This window comes from Citrus clementina, unplaced genomic scaffold (assembly GCF_000493195.1).
Source record: "Citrus clementina cultivar Clemenules unplaced genomic scaffold, Citrus_clementina_v1.0 scaffold_2, whole genome shotgun sequence".
NCBI classification, from domain to species: domain Eukaryota; kingdom Viridiplantae; phylum Streptophyta; class Magnoliopsida; order Sapindales; family Rutaceae; genus Citrus; species Citrus x clementina.
In genome coordinates, this window is record NW_006262688.1 from 32,248,656 (window position 1) to 32,269,476 (window position 20,821).

At 36.0% G+C, this 20,821-nt stretch overlaps 5 protein-coding genes and 1 non-coding gene across 7 annotated transcripts; 3 read left to right on the forward strand and 3 right to left on the reverse strand.

Moving 5' to 3' along the window:
• The first annotated feature begins 1,202 nt into the window (after positions 1–1,202).
• On the forward strand, positions 1,203–2,767 carry LOC18052482 (probable xyloglucan endotransglucosylase/hydrolase protein 8). The gene is made up of 4 exons (XM_024191427.1): positions 1,203–1,627; positions 1,796–1,896; positions 1,988–2,190; positions 2,300–2,767. The coding sequence occupies exons 1-4, from the start codon at positions 1,441–1,443 to the stop codon at positions 2,700–2,702; spliced, it is 894 nt and encodes a 297-aa protein (XP_024047195.1). The 5' UTR covers positions 1,203–1,440; the 3' UTR covers positions 2,703–2,767.
• Positions 2,768–3,392: 625 nt separating this feature from the next.
• TRNAK-UUU lies at positions 3,393–3,464 on the forward strand. The gene has a single exon. It is a non-coding gene; the product is annotated as a tRNA-Lys (tRNA).
• A 68-nt stretch (positions 3,465–3,532) lies between these two features.
• Positions 3,533–5,840, forward strand: LOC18052483 (cysteine-rich PDZ-binding protein). The gene is made up of 4 exons (XM_006449028.2): positions 3,533–3,720; positions 3,829–3,946; positions 4,653–4,744; positions 4,859–5,840. Exons 1-4 carry the CDS (start codon positions 3,705–3,707, stop codon positions 4,921–4,923), a joined length of 291 nt encoding a protein of 96 aa, XP_006449091.1. The 5' UTR covers positions 3,533–3,704; the 3' UTR covers positions 4,924–5,840.
• Positions 5,841–6,265: 425 nt separating this feature from the next.
• LOC18052484 (ubiquitin domain-containing protein 7SL RNA1) lies at positions 6,266–7,312 on the reverse strand. Its single transcript, XM_006449029.2, has one exon. It carries the CDS (start codon positions 7,240–7,242, stop codon positions 6,433–6,435), a length of 810 nt encoding a protein of 269 aa, XP_006449092.1. The 5' UTR covers positions 7,243–7,312; the 3' UTR covers positions 6,266–6,432.
• An 816-nt stretch (positions 7,313–8,128) lies between these two features.
• LOC18052485 (tyrosyl-DNA phosphodiesterase 1) lies at positions 8,129–13,337 on the reverse strand. Of its 2 annotated transcripts, XM_006449030.2 has the most exons (15): positions 13,035–13,337; positions 12,704–12,913; positions 12,461–12,619; positions 12,230–12,290; positions 11,927–12,003; positions 11,579–11,836; positions 11,368–11,457; positions 11,089–11,223; positions 10,617–10,766; positions 10,149–10,252; positions 9,239–9,292; positions 9,056–9,146; positions 8,785–8,862; positions 8,534–8,684; positions 8,129–8,455 (listed from the first exon to the last, which is right to left on the reverse strand). In XM_006449030.2, the coding sequence occupies exons 1-15, from the start codon at positions 13,227–13,229 to the stop codon at positions 8,358–8,360; spliced, it is 1,911 nt and encodes a 636-aa protein (XP_006449093.1). In that variant the 5' UTR covers positions 13,230–13,337; the 3' UTR covers positions 8,129–8,357. The 2 variants fall into 2 exon arrangements, with proteins under 2 accessions (XP_006449093.1, XP_024046807.1); XM_024191039.1 differs by lacking the exon at positions 9,239–9,292 and having other exon boundaries at positions 9,056–9,173.
• A 139-nt stretch (positions 13,338–13,476) lies between these two features.
• Positions 13,477–16,505, reverse strand: LOC18052486 (chaperone protein dnaJ 50). Its single transcript, XM_006449032.2, has 10 exons — positions 16,318–16,505; positions 16,169–16,231; positions 15,997–16,063; positions 15,839–15,898; positions 15,536–15,586; positions 15,313–15,393; positions 14,755–14,867; positions 14,504–14,621; positions 14,196–14,322; positions 13,477–13,897 (listed from the first exon to the last, which is right to left on the reverse strand). Exons 1-10 carry the CDS (start codon positions 16,434–16,436, stop codon positions 13,794–13,796), a joined length of 903 nt encoding a protein of 300 aa, XP_006449095.1. The 5' UTR covers positions 16,437–16,505; the 3' UTR covers positions 13,477–13,793.
• Positions 16,506–20,821: the final 4,316 nt, after the last annotated feature.

A 20,821-nucleotide genomic window follows, 5' to 3' on the forward strand; every position in this document is an offset into this window, starting at 1 on the left:
TAAAAATTTCGATAATAAAATTCAAACCTCAAAAAATCCAAACGTATAGAACTCTATGCATGTAGAAGTTTGAAAATAATAATTAAAATTATAATAAATTGTGTAGAGAAGACATTTCGAGTTTTCGATAGTGAGGTGGCTCCATTCAAGTTGCAAAAACAGAGCCAGAGTACTCCGAAAGAGACGCTTGAAAAGTGAACAAGCCTACAAATCATCAGCTACCATTCATATGTAATAGAAACAAGCAGATAAACCAAGAGTGAAAAAGCGTACGCGTCTACGCATAAACTAATTAATGGTAAGAGTTCAGTGATGAAATTCTCTGCTCTCCGTGAAGGCGAACTCAAAAGTTTTTATAATGTACGGTCATTAACACCGGAGAAGAACTCTTATGACCTTCCTGGCATGTCACGTGACGTGACACCCTTCTTCAATTCTTAGTCAATCATTCATCATTGACCTTACGAAACGGCTGTGATTCCATCTTACTCTGACAACACTTTAACAAGATTGCTGTACCGCAGCAACACATATATAATATATCCACCATTAACTCTTGGTTACAGGGTTAGCATGTTGGTCATATTTGCCCCCCAGCAAAAGTAAGCTAGCTCTGTTAAAACTTAAAAAGTTTTTGTTAATTAAATACAAATTTAAGAATGATCGATTTTGCTGCGTGCATGAAAAGTGGAGCTACCGCCTAGCATAATCAAACAGAGAAAGCCCGAGTTATTGCAGGAAAGATTGTGTTGTTTTAATCCTTTTGACTAAAGCTAAATGTGATTCTTCTTTAGTTTAAACCCTGTTCAAATTTTATTTAACCGACCGCAAAATCCAGTTGTCAATTCCAAGAACGTTCTGATTATTGAAAAACTAATCAAAATCATTCACGTTCATAGCAGCAACACATGGTCCCTACCTCCATTTTTGTTCTGCTAAAACCCATTGGATGTCAGCCTGGCTCAATCTTTTTTTTATTTATCCAAAATGAATTTATGCACTTCTCCATGCATCATGTTTCCCGCATTCCCAAAATGCCCATCTCGGTTTTGTAGCTGCATTATCGATCTTGATGCAACAATTCAATTTAGTAAAACCAAAAGAATCTTTATTTATATATATAAAGAAGAAAACACACACACACACTAGATTACTATAAATCTACCTTTCATTAAAGTATAGATTCACCGAAAACAAGAAAAATCAACTTGACCCTCGTTCATTTAACTGATGAATTATTGAATCGCTCATGTGGGCAAGACTGTACTTGTGAAATAATAAATCAGACAATAATATAGCAACTTGTCTTCCATGAAGAGTCATTTTTCAAGTATTAATATTTAATGCACATCATCTTCTCAAAGATCCAGCTGGGGAGGCGAAACAAGGCTCATTCTTTGCTTTCCAAAGTCCTTCACTGGGCACTCAAGATTGGAGAGAATGATCTCTTCAATGGTCACTCCTGTCTTCATTGCAGCTCTAATGGCTGCCACTTATTATGCTTCCGAAGCAGCAGCTACATCAAAGGGATCTTTTGAAGATAACTTCAGCATAATGTGGTCCGAGAATCATTTTACAACCTCTGAAGATGGACAGATCTGGTTCCTCTCTCTAGACAAAGAAACAGGTAATAATTAAACTTACACATTCTTCGATATTTGCTTGATGATTTCATTGTTACCAACTCCCCCATTGATGCTGACAGAGTCATTAATGCTTCAGATTCCATTGCATTTATTCCTTTAAAGTTTAATCATCTTGCTTCATATTGAAGATATAATTTCCATTGATTTAGGTTGTGGGTTTCAAACGAAGCAGAGATACAGATTTGGTTGGTTTAGCATGAAACTGAAGCTGGTTGGAGGGGACTCAGCCGGTGTTGTTACGGCTTACTATGTAAAAGCTCTGTCTTGCGGTTGTGCTATCTACATTTCTTGAATTACCTTAAGCATAGCATCGTATTCTAAAAAAAATGAAATTGTTGCAGATGTGTACAGAGAATGGGGCAGGGCCAACAAGAGATGAATTGGATTTTGAGTTCCTGGGGAATAGAACAGGGCAGCCATATCTTATACAAACGAATATTTATAAGAATGGGACTGGTAACAGAGAGATGAGGCACATGCTTTGGTTTGACCCAACTCAAGATTACCATACTTATTCCATTTTATGGAACAACCACCAGATTGTGTAAGTACTTTTTTAAAATCAACATGTGCCTGTGGGTGTGGGTGTATATATGTGTATGCATAACACTGCTCTGCTTGTAGGCATGCACTGACATACAATTGAATTGCAGGTTTTTTGTTGACAGGGTTCCAATAAGAGTGTTCAAAAACAATGGGAAAGCAAACGATTTCTTCCCGAATGAGAAGCCAATGTACTTATTTTCCAGCATATGGAATGCGGATGAATGGGCAACGCGAGGGGGCCTGGAAAAGACTGACTGGAAGAAGGCTCCGTTTGTTTCATCTTACAAGGATTTCAGTGTTGATGGATGCCAATGGGAAGATCCCTACCCTGAATGCGTATCAACAACCACTAAGAATTGGTGGGATCAATACGATGCCTGGCATCTCTCTGATTCTCAGAAACTGGACCATGCTTGGGTTCTGAGAAACCTTGTTATTTATGATTATTGCAAGGATACTGAAAGATTTCCAACCTTGCCCGTCGAGTGTTCATTGAGTCCATGGGATTGACAGATGACCCACCCCTGGCGAAAGGCGATTCATCTTCATTTTATTTTTTTTTAATTTCCTCTTCTTCATTTTAAATTTCGGGATCGCGAGTATGAAAATGTGAATTAATTCTTTTGTCACTGTTATTCTATTTGATTGGTTATTGGATATCTATTTAATTTTATTCCATTATCATCTTCCATATTCCATTTATAAAAAAAGAAAAAATGTGTCTTATAGTTTTACTTGTTACTTCTTCATTGCGACCAAATGTAAAAATTAAAATATATTGTTATACTTTTTTAAATGATATCTTAATTTAAGTAAATATTTTTTACAGATGATTGTAACTTACTCCTCAAGCAAAAATCATATGGAACAGTAACATAACAGTAGGGACCACATAATTTGTGTGAAGAGTAAATTACAATCGGTTGTTTTATATAATTTTTGTGTGAGAAGTAAGTTACAGCTAGCTGTAACTTAGCTCTCATAATTTATAAAAATTCTTGGAATGTGAAATAGATATCATTTGGCTAGCATATTACATAACATATATTTTTTAAATTAAAATAGTTAATATAGTGATCTAACGTTTAAACATAATAACAATAATGATGTTAGAGATTCCTACACTAGAGGTTATTTGGTTTTAAATTACTAATTCAAATAAACCAATAAAAATAAGGTAACTGACAGTCATTCGCGAACGCCGTCTTAGCTCAGTGGTAGAGCGCGTGGCTTTTAACCACGTGGTCGTGGGTTCGATCCCCACAGACGGCGAAATAATTTTAACTTTTTTAAGGGTTCGTCTTCGAACGTCTATTAAACGAATTCCGAATTTTCTTTTTAATCAAATTCAGAATTTTTTTTTAATCATATAAATTTATAATCTCTGGTTGAGGGTATTTGAGTCAATTCGGTAATTACCCCAAGGGTCGGAGAAGAGGATTCAATTCGTTCGAGGTCTATAAACAAATTCAGATTAGGGCTTCGACGAATTTGCAGAAGAGAAAAGCTATAATGGTGTGCGAAAAGTGTAAGTTTCCTAATCTTCTTCCTCAATTCAGTCATATTAATTATCAAAATCGTAGATGAATTAATTAAATTTAGCAGTGGGTGATTAGCTGTTGATTGAATTGTGCAGGTGAAAAGAAGCTATCGAAAGTAATAGTGCCAGATAAGTGGAAGGAAGGTGCCAGCAACACCACTGAAGCGGGCGGCCGTAAAGTCAATGAAAACAAACTCCTCTCCAAGAAGAAACGGTTATTATATTTTCCCATATTTTCATTTTTAACTGTTCAGATTAATTAATTGTTATAATTGAAGCTTTTGGGCATAAATTTCCGTTCTGGAAAGGGCTTAGATTTTGTTATACTGCAGTATCAGAATCTCATTCTTGGGTTGAGTTTGAGATTGCTTTTGTAGAAGGCACTTTAATTTTTGTAGTTCACGTCGTACCTAGCATGTTCTCTTCTGACTCAAAAGCACTCTTCATGGAAGCACACATCAATTGCTTCTTTCATATGCAGCTCAAGTACTTTCTTGATAGCTTAGCACTTTAGAATAAATAGAAAAGGATAAAAAGGCTTTGGGTGGTTTTTAAGCACTCCCAAAAAGATCGTGAATCTGATGATAGTGTGAATTATGAGAAGAACTCAATAGGAATGTGATACTTTTTATTGTATTTAATGGAGTTTTGATGATAATTTTACAATTTCTGATGTGGGTTCATGTCGCATATTACCAGTATACATCAATTCAAAGAATATGAGACGCTCTGGTTGCTGTTCTAGTACTATTTTGTGCAGATATGGGTTTAGGCTTCTTCTCTGCTAGTTTTTGACTTGTGTCATGGTTCAGTTGGTTATTTTTATTTTATTTTAATTTTTTGGTACTTGGTCTATATACACCTGTGGTCCTCGATCTGTGATTTTTGCTAGATATTTACTTTGAATTTTGTTGTTGCAGATGGACTCCTTATGGAAATACCAAGTGCATCATTTGCAAGCAGCAAGTACACCAAGATGCCAAATATTGTCATACTTGTGCATACAGCAAAGGTGCTATTACTTGCCATTTCTTATCATGCTATTTTAATATTTTTTATGATTTTTTTAATTTTTAATTTTTATGTAATTATTCCTGAAGTGGTATTATTGCTATTTACCGTGCAGGAGTCTGTGCGATGTGCGGTAAGCAAGTGTTAGACACCAAGTTCTATAAACAAAGCAATGTATAACACAGACCAGATACTACTTGGTGTTAATTGTTAGATGCCATTATTTTCTCTTTTGCTGAGAACTCAACTCGCACAAGTTTATTTTTGAGGCCTCAATTATGTTATGTGAAAAATATCTCAATTGAGGATGTTATAAACTATTGCATGGTGTCAGTACAGTATGTTGGACTTGAAAGTTGTAATATTCAGTTATACCAGTATTTTTGTGTAGTATTGCCTTCTCTATTTTAAGTTATGACTTTCCGAACATATTTTCTTATATTAAGTCTCCAAAGACTGTTATTTGGTTTCTTACTCTTTTCTGTGTCTTTGTATGGAGGTTTCAAGTGGAAGCCATTTAGTCCAAGTTCATAGTAAGCCTTCAAACAGGACTTGATCCCGAATAAGAGCTCACCTGTAAAGGTTGGCTAAGACTTGCCATTGAGAATAAATTATTGGAAGCTGGAACAAGACTCTCAACAAAGCCAGAGCCCTGAACAAAAGGAAAATAAAGAACAAGAATTAACCTTTCAGCAACTAGATTATACATCCTTCTAATAAGTGTTTCCTCATCTTCTGAGAATTCCAGTTTTGATAGATTACTTGTATCTGCTATTGAAAACAACTAACTGAGCTAGGTCAATATCGGTCTGGAAGATCGATGATTAATGTCTTAGAAAACAAAATGGTCAATATATGCAAGCATGTGAAATGTGTACCTCGAGAATCCATGGCATTATTATCGGTGTCAGCCGTATTGAGGTGGAGGAGACTGAGACTAGGGTCTCAAAATCTCAGCCAATTAATATTGGAGGTTGCTTTTGGCGACTGGATATGCTTAAGTAATGGTTCTATTGGAACACCAGAAAAAAAGGGGCATCCTTCAGAGAGTGAATAAAAATGGTCATGAAGAAGCAAAGAATGATAGTTGAATTTGAATATCAGCATTCAGCAACTTGGATGGTAGTTGAGACTAGCTTTGAGATATTTTGGAAACTCCAACAGACTGTGTGGGTTGGCTTCTTTCTAATCTATATTATTGGATTTACCGAATTTTATAACTAGAGCTTAAATGAATAGCAAAAAAAATTGATTAATAAACATCTTAATTCGTCGTTCTTCGTATTTACAAGGGATGTGCATATTTTGTGTTGTATCCAAATAAGCAGCCAGCCCACAGTTAGCATCCAACCTCTATAAGATGAACTCGAATTAAGCCATCACCTCTTTGCTTCTGGTAATTAATGATATCCTATTCAGCCAACAATAACAATGGGTGATCGGCTGTGTACATCCATCAAGAAAGCAGCATGGAAGGAATGCACATAACCCTATCTTTGATTCTAATTCTAAGCACAGTGAATGTATGTCATAATCACACCCAAAAAAAAAAAAAAAGAAAAAAGAAAAAGAAAAATCTAGCGTTCAAGAACGATGATGAATGTATACAATCTAAGATATTCTAGCGTCTACACACGTACTTAACAGATTAAAATGTCGAGAGGAAAAAGAAGAAATAGGACGTAGCTATTAGGATCCCCCGGTAACACTGCCGTTGAAAATCTCAATGGTATCACCTTGTCCAACATGGTGCCAGCGAAAGGAGCGATCATCGTCCATGACATTCTGTTTGTAAATAAAGAAATAGCCGTCTTGTGGCAGATGAAAATGGTATCTTTGGTGCAACTTTTGCAGCTCTTTCCTCAGCTCGCTCACATTATCCGATGCATTCACCTCCACTGGAATCCTTTTATTCCCGCATTGGGTCAACACCAACAGCTTCAGCTTTCTTGATCCCATTCCCGATGAGGTAGTACTGGTAGCCGTAGGCGACGGTCTGACGTGTACATCAATCTCAGCATTGTCCATCAACTCACAGTCACGTAAAGATCGATGATCTTGCAATTCCGCACCACTTGACTGAACTAACAACCGGTTGACCGGAATGGATTCCATCTCGTGAATCTTTTCTTTTAAACGCAAAACAGTGTCGTTGACGTCCATATCGAGAGGGAGGTGGTGATGATGATGATGAGTCTTGGAATTAGATGGTATGTTGATCTTGAGATGAATCTTTTTGGACGGCGAGGATTGTTCGGTCTTGACTTGAGGCTTGTTATCGGATGCGACGAGCAGCTGAATGCGGGAGTTCTGGAGGATTTCACAATGCTCTACGTCCCGATCGTCTTGTAAAACTTGCCCATTAAACACTAGGGTTTGTTTAGGCACTGGAATCCCTTGGTATTTCTCAATCTTTTCTTTGATTTCCAGCACTGTATCGAAGAAGCCCACTTCTATGGTGAATGCCTTGCCTCTTTGGGGTTCAAAGATGACGTCCATGTCGAAGCAGTCAATCTTGTTAGTATACTATAATTCTTTCAAGAATCTGAGAAGGCTTCTAATTTGTGATTCTCGCTCGATAATATTTGGTGAAAAGACGACTCGTGCACTTGCCACTCTTAAGTGAGCGAGCGAGTGGAGTGACTATTTACACACACGCGCGCGTACTGTACGTGTAATGTGTAAATGTGTAATGTTAGTACCGTGTGTTTTATGGGAAAGGAACGTGTGCCGTTTAACAGTTTCCGGTATCTTCTAACTGCGAAGCGAGACGCATGGTGATGCGCGTCATTACTTTTCACTTGATTTGAGTTTTTGAAGATAAGATATTATTTAATTGGTTGCCTTGCAATTTTCGGATTTTGGCTTCAGAACCAATAACAAATCGTTAGATTGTTTTACACGTAATCCCGCCGTCGGATTTTCGGTTATGCTTATCATTGATTGTTTGTTATAAACTTATAGTCACCGCGTGTTGACCACTTGGACTTGCTTCTTCCTTTCCTATTTGCTTTTGTGGTTTCGTTATTTTTTTCACGATTTATTCAACAATTTCTTGCCCGGGTTCCCATCAAGGACACAATTTTTGTAACTTGAATAATTTCGATTCAGTTTAAAATTTTCTCCCCTTGAATTCCAGTGTAATTAGTTAGAATTTTTATTTTTGATGTGTATTTTTGTTATATTTGATAGAAACTATTCTGAAAATCAATGGATTAGAGTGAATTTGAATCTATCTAAAAGTCTTAGTGGATCAAATTTTCATATTACTGGATTGATTTAAACTTCCCTACAAGACTCAGTTGCATTTATGTAATTGAATTTAATTTAATGTCGCAAGATTCAGTAATTTCTAACCAACAAAAGCCAAGATAAATATTTCACTCCGCAAGGTACGGTTGGTATCTTGCAGATTTCCATTTGATTTTCAGTCAAGAGATTGATAATACCACAAGCTCAGATCAACAGGTCAGAAATCATGCAATAATTCTTCGGGAAGTGGGGTGTCTTCAAACCATGGAATTTAGGCTACTTCAGCATTCAGATGTATTAACAAATGAGAAGAAGAATCTAACTATACAGAATCCTAAACCTAGATATTACAGTTCAATAAATCAGGAATCTTGGAAAGCATACAGTTGAACATGTCGTGGCCAAACTTGACCATAAACATCCTTCTTGGTATATCGCTTATCCCAGGACCAAGGAACATCTGCGAATGCAACAAAAGGAGTCAGATCAATGTCAAAATGTAAGAGATGCAGCAATGTACCAGATAATAGCAGATGACCTTCAGACGAGTATCGTTGAGGAGGCAATTCGTAAGGCACAGGCAGATAAACTACTTCAGAAGAGGCACCCGCATCAGAGCTCCCATGCCAAGTCAAAGTCACTAGCTTAGTTTTCTGTATCTCAGAAGTTTCTGTTGATCCACTTTTAATCTGAAAACCATGCAACAATTAGATTGGCTTTTAGTTTTCTTCTACCAAGAAATTATTCTACTAGTGGGTATGGATGTAATGACCAGGACATAGTCATTACCTCAGATGGAACAATATTGCTGGTACAAGAAAATCCACAACCATGTCGTTTGGCAGATGGCAAAAATAGCACTCCAAGCTGAAATGATTCATGAAGAACCAACATCCAAAATGTTAATGGAAGAAACTGTTAATAATGGAAGAAAACAACTGATGCATTACATCCTCTAGGTTCTCACAGAATGGGGACATGCAATGACTCCACATACAAAGCTCATCATATATATCAATTTAACATAATTCAAACCAGTAAAAGTTTTCAGTAGACATACCTCATAAGAACGGATCATCAACTGAGAATTATTCTTCTGGAGTGCTCCCCAGGCAGCTTTGCTAAGATTTGCTGAAGTTAGCAAGAACCAACTGCATTCACAGTTAAAACTGAAAATGCTGCTGCGGCACAGAAATGAAAGATAGTCAAACCTAAAAGATGTGAAATCTGATAGGAAACTTACGCCAGTTTCTGACCATTGTAGCGTGCAAATGTCTTAATATGCGGCATTGCACGACTGAAACATTGAAAAAGCAAGGTAGTAAATAACCAATCTGAAGGTATCAGCAGAAACATGCAAAATAAAAATAAAATACCGACAGAGTCAGGGGGAAAAAAAATGGAAAGATGCTATGCTATAAGCATGTAGTCAAAAGCTTAAGCAATGGACTCAAAATTAAATTGAACCACTGAAATTCCACTTATACAGAAGGACATGTGTGTTGTTTAAGTATTTAATTAAATTTGAGAAGTTCATTAAAGTGCAACTATAACTTATTTACTCTAAATGGTAACATTTGAAGCATTGGAATAGACAGTTGAAGATAATTCTAAAAAGAAAGGATTGCCCAGTTGGTTTGACTCTTGCAGTGAAAGCAAGAGTTCAGGGGCTCAAGTCCAAGGGGTACATTTAATTATGGTGAGGATAGGTGGGGCGCAATGTAACTAACAAAAGAGGCTGTCAACAGCAGCTCTCTTTTTTGGTATCTCTGTCACTCTTCAGAAGTCTGATGATTGTCATCTCAAATTACTTAATTTCCAAAAGAAATTTCAGTTGCTGAAGGTGTAAGAGATGAGTTTCTGAAGAGAATGAACAGCTAAAAAGTCTTCCCACCCATTGACTCAACAAACTGAATAACAATTTCAACATCTGCTTGTGATAATTAATGCTTCTGACTTTTGTAAGATGGGAACAGAAGTATGACAGAGTCAGTGAGAATGTGAAATACTGTGGTATAAATCAAGAATCTTCTTAGCTGCTTATTATTTACTTGATTATAGGGGCAGTCAGTTGTTGGTACCAAACCACTAATTAGCAATCTCCAGTCCAAACTTTTCAATATGAAGGAGGCAAGTATAAATCAACATTGTACCTGCGGCCTGTGTGGCTTGCCTTCCATTTAGCCCAATACTTCTTCAAGAAATCTTTATCCACATTCTTCTGTGGGCTAGGAATAGCATTCCCAGCTGCATAACCCTAGAGAAAATAGTAGACAAATAAATGCAATGCAAACTTCAATTAATAGGCATAGAAATGGAAGTGCAAATTTGAAGAATCAGAATGGGATGCAAACCGATAAGAGAAATGCAATTAAACTCCATTCTACATTCACTATTACAATCCAGATTTGCCAAAGGATCCAGAAAAAAATCTTTGTAGTAAATAGTATTGCAAAGCGCCATCCAGGCTCTAAGTACAGTGGATGCCATATGATTCACTTGAATGAAAATTTTAAGTGATAAACTAGCGTAGACAAAGATTTCTTGCAATTTGGCAAGATCGGATTATTGTACAATTCCAAGAAGTAATGAATGATCACGAGTAACCTACTTGAGAGTACCTCTAAAGAGCATCTGACATCTTCGACAGTGGGCCATACTATTAGTGGCTCTCCAATACCTAGCGGTGTCTTGTCTTCTGAGAAACCTGATGACATCGAGGATGACAGTTCGGCCATCCACTTCTCATCCAAAGAACCAAGGGAAGAGAACTGCAACAATACATCCAAAAATTAATTAGAAAATGCTCCTTCCAGTGAAACAAAATTTATGCAACCATCATTCCATAAAAAAGCTCAAATGATTGCCTCCATAGTGGTATTGACATATAGCAGATGACTTGACACATAACATCATTAGGTGAAAAGGTCAAATGAAATAACCGGGCCCAAAACCCAACAAAACATAGAGAAATCAAACGTGTGAGAGAATCTCTTTCAAAAAGATATAAAAATAAATAAAGAAGAAAGGAAATAGGAAGAGGAAAATCAATTAATTTGTTGTAGATCATCTAGAAAAGTAGTCAAAGCGCACCTGATAAACAAGAGGAGATTTCTTAAACCCTTTTTCAAAGGTGCACTCCTGGAGAACAGTACGTAGCTTCATATGCCCCCACTTCTTCAAATTGGAACCAGTGTGATACCCAGGGACTGATGCAATCAATCGGACCTGAAAATTTTTACATAGCATTATATGTCCCCATACAGTAACATGCTGCAGTCAATGAATACTCTGTGTGCCATCATATCCTCCACGCAAAGATGAAGTATTATTTGAGGAAGGAACCAAAATTAAAGCAATTGGAAAGAATACCGCTGCACTGCTAAAATCGAACTTCTTAAAAAAGGATGGATTTATTTTGAAGTTTCCATGGGCTGGTAAATTAGCACTGAATTCAGGCCACTGCACATATTCAAGACAAAACGTCAACATTGTTATGCTGCTGAATGATTAACATTGATCTAAGCTATCTATGAAATCTCATGCATAAGAAGTCCCCATAACATGGAACTAATATTAGTACCTTTAGTGTATTGAGATAGTCAATCAAATCATTTTCAAATCCACACTCTTCACTCAGATTATTTTGATCTTTCAAGGGGAAATCTTGCATCCACAAACCTTGACTTTTGTTGTTCCAGTCAACATGTATCAGGTTTGCAGTATGGACAATTATTCTCACACCCCGAGGATAGATAAGAAGCATGGCCTTGGAATGGTGTGTCCCGAATGATATGGGTAAGGGGGGTTTGTGCAAAATCCAATTTGCAGGCTTATTCCTCTGTAGTTTAAACAGAGCAAAAAGAATTAAGGTCCATGTTTTCAAATAACTTTCAAATGCTTAGAAGAAAATAGGAGAGTCAAAACAAACCTTCATATGTTCCAGTGTACCATCACTCTCCCCGTGAATAACCAATACATGGGGAATTTTAGCAAGGACCGGACAGGCTACAATTTGGAAAGCAGTGTAAAATATCCCATGAAAGTGCCACAATGACAAGAATGGTCTAAATGCAGAAATTTAAAACATTGCATATGTGTGCCAGAAACCCATCCAAGCACAAATAAAACTAAACTGGATTATAGTTTTTGCACACATGATATAAAAGAACAACTTCTCAGTGTTAAAACTCACAACAGAAAGGAAAACAGAGTAAAAGCTAAAAGAAATCACCTGGCAACAACCAATCAATGTCCACCATGTAGTTTGATAGAATAGCAACAAGAATATCCCCCTATGAAACAAATAAAAAATCAACTTAAACTTTCTACTTCCTTCTGCACTGAGTTTACATGACTCATCTTCTATGGATAAATTACTATGTCAAATCCGGCTAGATACGCATGTAACACCAAAAGGGAACTTAAAAAATGTTCTCATAACAACTAAAGATAATATCATCACCTGAATTACATCTCTTATAGAAACACAAGAAGTATTTGCCCATGCTGGCAGCCCTTGCACGCGCAACAGCCGAAAAGTTGATGGCAACTTATCATGAGACACATGAAAATTACATAGAGCCTCCTCACTGTTTTTGCCATTTTCATTATCCTGTTCATCCTACGCATTTGTACATAAAAACGCAAATTTGGTAAAACAAATGGAGACAAGCAACAAATTTAACTCATAAAAACTTGTGCATACTTGCTGTCGCATTTTCTTTGAACTAAGTTCTCCATTTGTAGCTCCATCATTGGAAACTCTCTTTTGAGATCGAGACAAAGTTACATACTTGAAAAAGTGATGTCCAGGGATCAACTCTATGATATCACCATCAGCGATTGACACGTGCTCATTAGAACTCAGCTTCTTTCTTTGATCACCGGATTTAACAACTACTGGATTAGTTCCATCCTATAATTTTAACTCAAAAAAAAAAAATAATAGTAATAATAAGACGAGAACATAAATAAATAAATAAATAAATAAAAAGAGAAATAGTATGGTGAAAATTAAGAATTTAGTTGATAATTACCACGACTAAACTTGCAGAGCCATCAGCGGAGGCGGTTAAAGTGATGTGTTTCCGGCTGAGTCGCTTGTCAGAAACAGGAATATTGGTGCGGCCAATCACATTGGGGCCCTGAGAGAGTGGCAATTTTGGGAGTGAATTGTCTTCTCTTAAGTTGTTATCAAGTGGAACCAAGTATCCAATCTTCGTTGCAGACATTTATGAATGTACTCCTATACCGTTGCTTCAAAATGGAAGTGTCTGAGAGATTCTGTTAGCGAAAGGGAGACGCGAAGATTTAACAAGGCGTTAACCTTCGGCACCGGACAAAACGCACCGTTTTTTAGCTCTTTCTTTTGTAGGTCTTTTTAAATTTAGCGTTCTTCTGTTTAATTTTATTTCTTGCAAAACGCACGGCTTCGCTTCGTCATATTAAAAAAATTAAAATATAAGAAAAAAAGGGACGGCAGATCCTTCCCCTGTGACGAAATTATAAGAAGAATCGATCGTACAGGATTACAAGTACAATTTAATTGGATGCAAAAGAAAAGAATCATCACTGGACCAAATGAAATAGCATGTACAAAGGTCTATAAATTTAAAATCTCAGTGTTGTCGACAAGAATATGACCTGCCCTGCAAAACAAACAAATTCCATAACTCGGCCTATTTAGGTATAACATAAGCGTTCTCTTTGTATGTTGATTAACTTCTATGGAAAAAACGAAAGGGGCAAAAAGAAAAAGAAAAAAAAAAAAAAGCCATAGCAACAAACAAAATTTGCTATCTTCTGCGCTTCGATTCTTTACGCATTTCTGCCAAGTAGCTCTCCAAATTTGATTTCTCCCATAAACATCTCTTGACGAGATCTTCCTTCCTCGATTCATCTGACAAATACACACACAGCATTGATCAGTAAAATCCTATAATATGAGTATTATGTATGGATAATGCATAGTAGAAGCAATGTATGCATATGATCTGGACACCTGACTCCAGGCTCCAGCTTTTCCCTTGCCCACAGCAAAAGATTTTTGGTTCACGACATATCATTCAAGAAAAAAAAATGTGCACTTATTATTTTTTTGCTCTGTTCACCGGACAGTACACCCCCCATCGTCCTCAAAATTTTATGATGTTCTATGTGGGTAAAAATAAAAAATGCAGGAATTTTGATGAAGTTACCAATGTTCATCCAAGCGTCATGAGGCACTCTAAGGGATTTTTGTGTCAGGTACGAAGCATCTTCCCAAGCATATGAAGCTTTTTTCACATTGTATCTCCAGTACCAACGGCCCCACCATAGTAGTAGCTGGGTGGAAAAATTTTCAGTAACCCCATTTAGTCAGTTAAGTTAAGATCAGATTCCAAGTAAAGCATCACTTGAATACAACAATAAACACAAATGAAACAATCAACCATAACTATTTTCGCTTCTTTGAATTCATTAACATTGTGGCTACTCTCAACCAAAGAAGTTGGGTTTTCCTAACCTTGCCAATAGTGTAAGGTAGGAGAATTAAACGGACACCAATAAGCTCCCAGACAGAAGGTTTTTCAGCTCCCTTTATCTGAAGATCAAGTTCTTTGCTGAGGTCTTCCCCTGTTTTCCTGCCATAAAGAATGTCTCCTTAGTTCTTTCATAATTTGAAAGTTCCCTATAAGGACTTACCGGTGTTAGAAAAAACTGATGCACCAAAATCAAATCCATTCACAATTTTCCTAATAAAAACTCAGTACATACTTGTCCATTTGCTTGTTACTCTTCTTCTTATTCGGAATTCCCCCACTACGTTCAAGTTCCAATGCCCGGAGTTTGTTTCTATAAGCTGGTGTTTTTTTCACCATCGCTACAGCCTGCATCAATAATCACAGTGATATTATAGAATGAAACAACTTTTCAAGCTTGCTACATGATATAGAATTAGTATGAATTTGAAAAGTTCATAAAGATATTTAACATCTTATAATGTATTCAGCAGTTCAGACAGTGAATTTTCAATGCAGAACCTAATATATGCTCAAGACACTGATTTATTGCATACATGTGCAAGTCAGTGCAAAAGTGATTTCCAAATGGAAAAATGAAAGAATAAGAAAAATAAAGGAGTTGCGTGCAAGTTTCGAAATGGTGAACTAGTGCCAAGAGCCCAAGACTCTCTGATTCTCCATTGTTCTAACAAAAAGTATTATTATTACTGGTAGAAAGTTCTAACCATGCAAGCCTAACATTCAGCCACATCAATGAAACACAAGCACACCAAGATTCAAATGCTGTCATGTACTTGATTTATCTCAGTACCTGATTATACCTAGTCCATTGGTTTAGATACTGAAATCCAGAGAAAATCAGAAGAAGACCAACCAAGACAGCACGAGGATCCTGAAGAGATTAGAAGTTTATGGTTAGAAGTAAATGAAGGAAATACTTAGTCTATTTTCTCTCCCTTCTATAGAATCGCAGCCTAATCTAATTGTTGCAAAATTACCACTTCATTAAACTTGAAATAATACAAAAATCTCACCGTTTTGTGACCATAATATGCATGATAGTAACGTGCAGCATTGTAAAAGACCTAATAAGAAAAAATAGAATCAGCAAATATTAGGCTTTCTTCTTTCTCGAATCTTCAAGCAAGCTGATAAACTCTCAGCATTTGATCGGATCGAACAAGCAAAACTCATGGAAAATAACAGTATTCTTTCCAATACAAAACCACAATCAGTGATATCATGATACAAGACATGAAACTACATATTTTATTATATAATAATCTACAAAGTCTTCGACAATGATCAATATTTTGTCATACAAAGCTCTAATATACCTCCTCTGGATGGGCAATTGCATAATCATACTGCTCCCTTGTGGCTTCATCTTTCAGAATCTGTGACCAGATTTCAATATAAAACAAGTTAAAGAGGATATTAATTTACTATGAACCAATTTTCGATTTAATAATTAGAGGACAAATTATGACATTACCTCATAAGCATTAGCAATTTTCACAAACAGCTTCCTTGAGTCCGGATCCGGGTTTTTATCCGGATGACTAACCACAAAACCAAAATGGAAAATTAATAAACCAACAAATATTTTTTTTTGGACATTTAAACTAACAAACAGATGAGTTTAAAAAGAAAAGGAAGAGACTTACTATTTCAGTGAGAGCTTATAATAAGCTTTCTTGATTTCAGATGAATTTGCAGTTTGAGATACCCTACAAATTCATTCAAACAGACAAATGAAAATGAGATCTTCCAATTGGGAAATATAATGTGAGCCTGGGAACAGAGCAGAGCTGACCCTAGTAGATCGTAGCAATCGTCTTCGTCGCAGTAAATGGCAACTGACGGAGAGATGACGAGGAGGAGCACGATAGCTGATGTGATTGCGTACCACCGAATCACCGTCGGTGGCGCCATAGCCTCCGGTCTGTTTCCTTCTTTTACCTCAGCACTGATGTTTTAGAGGCGACAACTTTTCAATCGGAAAATGGCTTTTGACAACAAAAAGTCAAATGATCGGGAGCGATCAATTATGGATCCCGAATTAGGAGCCAAAAAAAAAGTGGGCTTGACTTAATGGGCTTCTGGGTCTGGGTGTTTCTACATGTCCCCAAGAATAGCCCAAACGTCAGTGGCATGTACTTTTTCAATGAATTGAGGGTGGCGATAGCAATCCGGAACCCCAATTTCTTTTTTTTTTTGGGGGTCTAGTGGCATAACGATTATTGACTACTAGAGATATTTAGCATAAATTCCTCCTAAATTAATGTTTTTTATCAATTCAATTTTTGTTATGTGTATATGAATATTTTTGTAATTGGCTGGTTGAGAAAACACGTTCAATTAAAATCAGTACAAATAGACCAAATGTGTCTGCGAAAGCAAAATCAATAATAAAAACGAAATTTGTACGGGTTGGTTTTATTTCCTATCTCATAATGTTAAGATGGTGCAATCTGTTAATTAAAATTAATCTTCTTTTTTTTTAATTACATGAGACTAATGCTCAGATTATAAATTATATGAAACTTACAACTGATATTTATAATCAGATAATTCCTGGGACTAGTTTATATTAATTCTTATATAACCCTGCCTAGATTTTACCTTCTCAAATATTCGAGAGATATCTACTTCACTCACATTTCGAAAAATAAGATATCTACTCTACTTAAATTTTGAAAAAAAAAATTACATTCACTTAATTATATACCATAATTAAGTATAAAAATAAACCTTTACATACATAGCAAGAGTTCGAACCAGTATTCTAATATTTGTGAGTGGAGAATCCTGACCACTAGGGCAAATGGTTAAAATTAGGGGTAATTTTTAAAAACCTCCCCTGAGGTTTGGGCTTGTTGCAAGTAGATGGCGAGAATTGATTTATTTGTAAAAAATCCCCTACCGTCAGTTAAGTTTAACATTGACCGTTAGTTGACTGTGCAAAGACAATATTACCCTTAACAATAGTTTGTAAACGAAAATAACTAAAAAAAAACCAAAATTATTGGTGCAAAAAGCACAAACCCTATTTTTTGACAATTTTATTCTTGTCAATTCTAAAAATTTACAATATCATAGGTAAAGATTATGACTATTTCATTTTTAAATTTTTAATTTTATCTTTCTTGTAGGAATTTTAAGGAAATATCAATAATTTAAAGAGGATTTTTTAATTTTTTAATTTTAATTTTTTATAAGAACTTTAAGAAAATATCAATAATTTAAAAAGTGTAAAATAGCTAATAATTTTAGTTTTTTTTATAATTATTTTCGTTTATAAACTATTGTTAAGGGTAATATTGTCTTTGCACGGTCAACTAACGGTCAATGTTAAACTTAACTGACGGTAGGGAATTTTTTACAAATAAATCAATTCTCGCCATCTACTTGCAACAAGCTCAAACCTCAACAAGCCCAAACCTCAGGGGAGGTTTTTAAAAATTACCCTTAAAATTAGTCATTTAGATTGATGAGATGGGTCTCACTTTTAACGGGACAGAGTAATCGTTTGAAAGAAATTTAGCGGGTCCAACAACAGAACCCACTTGACCCACTCAGATGCACTATTAAAACCGGAATATTATTTCTTTGTCATCATGCAATCAACAGATATTAATGATTCCCCTAAATTTTTAAAAAATAGATGCACATTAATGATTAATGTAATTGATGATTAGAAAGGATCTTTGAATCTAGCAGCCACCCCCTTGAACTATAAGTCAATAGAGAGACAGAAAGACCAGCAAGTTGCGACTGCGGAACTGCCACTGATAAAAAGATAACTGTAACATGATCCTGTAAATGAATGGACTGATCGCTCATTGTAGTCATTTCACCGTCAATCCTATCAGCCACAAAAGAATTAAATACGTCAGTGATCAGTAGTTAGGTTATGCAATCTGTACTTCTGTAGTACACTTTCAAAAGAAGTGCTGATGCCAGCTAGTGCTAGCTCGTTATTTGTTGCCAGCTTTACCTCGTCATCATGTAGAGCTTGGGGTTAAAAACTTAAAATTTCTAGTGATAACAGATGAAAAACAAGTTGCCGATGGTATGGTTAAATTAACACTTCCAATTTAGGAGTTGTACGTAATAATTCAAGATATTAAATGATCAAACAACACTTATTGAGCATAATTTTTTTATTAATATAAGTTACATATAATATATCTTAATACGACCCGATACTAGTAATCACAAATATACGCAAGACAGAAAATCATTGACTACTATTTCAATCGTTAAATTTTTTTTTATGAACATGACATTAATTTATGCTTATTAGTTACTTTCCAATACGTACATCAACTGACAATATTCGAGATATACACTCTTCTCAGCAAAGGCCGCAAAGTTCTCTGACAACCATCAGGTGGGAATGTGCCCTTCCCAACCACCTTGAGGACGTAAAATTAATTAATTGAAGATCAGCCCATGAGTGGGACAAAATCAAAACTAAAAACTTTATTTATATATATACATATTCACATCACATGATTCCAGCAGATGGGCATGGGCTAACTCGGCCGAGGACCAATTGCAACGTGTCAACGCATCGAACGATTCATAATCGAATTGTTAAGTCCGCATTTTGGGCCTCATAAATCAAAATGATTTAGATTTGAGAGAGCAACACGATAATGAGGTTCTCATTCTCAACAACGACATGACGTGAAAAGCCCATGCCAGCACTCTCTTTTGTAAAAATTGACCAGACAGAGGCAGTGGCAGGCTCATGACTCATTTTTACGCTCTCTGCTGCCTCCACCATCATCGCTGATTGCATTAGCTAGGCGTCCGCATTCGTCGACCTTTCACGTGGCAAGATAAGGAACAGTCAACACATCACATGACGGTCGTTTTAAGGGTGCGAATTGAATTTGAGTTATATGTGCAGGGCTTCGTTGCGTATGGTTCATGTATCTGTTGTCCTCGATTAGGGCTTGTCATAATTCTAAAGCTAGCTAGCTTTTGGTTGTGGTTTTCTAGTAACAGAGATGGTACTAGAAACATCTCTGTTACTAGAAACATAGTGCAGTTGTAGGACTTAAGCAACGTACCTTTACAGCTCAACCTTAGGCCCATTACAGCGAAAAAGTGCTGCTTCTGTTCTGTAGAGATGCATCACATGCTTCTGCAATAAATCTACCGTTCAGATTCTAGATAAGGTAGCTCATTCTACGCTCTCGCTGCTGCCAAAACATAGTCGGGAAAGCTGAGCCTCGTATCTTTAATTTGAATGGATGATTTTCTTTTTCAACGTTCATTTCTTTTTCTTTTTCCTTTTCTTGTCAAAGCAAACCTCGACCCACGAGGCCAAATTAAAATCATTTCATCTTATGTGTGTTTTGTAAAAACTAAAAAGTATTCTTTTAATTTTAGTTAGAATGATTGACCTGTGGCTGCTTGGTGCCCTTTGGCCAAGTAGTGATGTGAGAACATCGTTAAAACACTCTTTATCCCATTTTATGAAGATTTATATGATCAAGAAGAGTTTTAAAATATTCTTTAAATGAGATTCTTTAAATAGGATTGTTATGGTCTCTCTTGAGCATTAAAGAGAGAGAAATGTTATCTCATTTGAAGAATTTTATTTGAAAAGTCTTTTGGAGTTTCTAATTTAGTATTAAGTTATTTTTTATCTACCAACAAAGTGTTGGCTCCACTAGCAATGGAGTCCCCTCAAGTGGTTTGATTGGGTTTACTCCCTAGTTCGAGTGGCAGGAAAGTCGCTTTTGTTGGGAGAACTTGTGCCTTCCAGTTCGAGCGGGGACTTCTAGTATGGGTTGTAGTACGGGCTTAAAGGTGCCTCCCACAGTTGGAGCCCTCCCCAAGATACCTCGTGGTTAAGACAAAAAAAAAATTATCTCATTATTCTTAAAGATAAAGAAGTGTTACAATTGTTCTTATTTTGGTGGAGGAAAAAGTCTATTAAAATAATATAAATTTATTTTTATTTAAAGAGCCTTTTGGGAGAGGGCTTATTTTTTGATTCTTTTATTTATCACATATATGTGTGAGAAAATACATATTTGAAGAGTAAAATTAAAAAATTCTTTTGGTGACGCTCTCCAAGTAATAGTTCAAGTCACCCATTTGAAAATGAGGATTCAAATTTCCTTTCTCAATTAAAAAAAAAAAATTGAGTAGAGGTAACCTTCTCCTCCACAAAATGTGTTAATGTAGACTAGTCTCAGTAATTGTCTAATTGCAAATATCACTAGTCTTCTGATTGTAATATCTTGACACGTTTTTTAGAGAAACAATTTTTTAAAAGAACATTTCAGGAAATTAAT

Bases quoted from the DNA above. Each gene is read 5' to 3' on its own strand.
- LOC18052486 (XM_006449032.2), bottom strand. From the start codon at position 16,436: ATGGCGCCACCGACGGTGATTCGGTGGTACGCAATCACATCAGCTATC. The intron at 15,394-15,535 runs GTGAGATTTTTG...TAATCTCTTCAG, and splicing joins CATATTATGGTCACAAAACG to GATCCTCGTGCTGTCTTGGT. The intron at 14,323-14,503 runs GTTAGGAAAACC...TTTTCCACCCAG, and splicing joins TACCTTACACTATTGGCAAG to CTACTACTATGGTGGGGCCG.
- LOC18052484 (XM_006449029.2), bottom strand. From the start codon at position 7,242: ATGGACGTCATCTTTGAACCCCAAAGAGGCAAGGCATTCACCATAGAA.
- LOC18052485 (XM_006449030.2), bottom strand. From the start codon at position 13,229: ATGTCTGCAACGAAGATTGGATACTTGGTTCCACTTGATAACAACTTA. The intron at 8,863-9,055 runs GTATGTCTACTG...GAATCATTTCAG, and splicing joins TGATGATCCGTTCTTATGAG to CTTGGAGTGCTATTTTTGCC. The intron at 8,685-8,784 runs GTAATGACTATG...CATGGTTTTCAG, and splicing joins GCAATATTGTTCCATCTGAG to ATTAAAAGTGGATCAACAGA.
- LOC18052483 (XM_006449028.2), top strand. The intron at 3,947-4,652 runs GTTATTATATTT...TTGTTGTTGCAG, and splicing joins CTCCTCTCCAAGAAGAAACG to ATGGACTCCTTATGGAAATA. The intron at 4,745-4,858 runs GTGCTATTACTT...TTTACCGTGCAG, and splicing joins TACTTGTGCATACAGCAAAG to GAGTCTGTGCGATGTGCGGT.
- LOC18052482 (XM_024191427.1), top strand. From the start codon at position 1,441: ATGATCTCTTCAATGGTCACTCCTGTCTTCATTGCAGCTCTAATGGCT. The intron at 1,897-1,987 runs GTAAAAGCTCTG...AAATTGTTGCAG, and splicing joins GTGTTGTTACGGCTTACTAT to ATGTGTACAGAGAATGGGGC. The intron at 2,191-2,299 runs GTAAGTACTTTT...ATTGAATTGCAG, and splicing joins TGGAACAACCACCAGATTGT to GTTTTTTGTTGACAGGGTTC.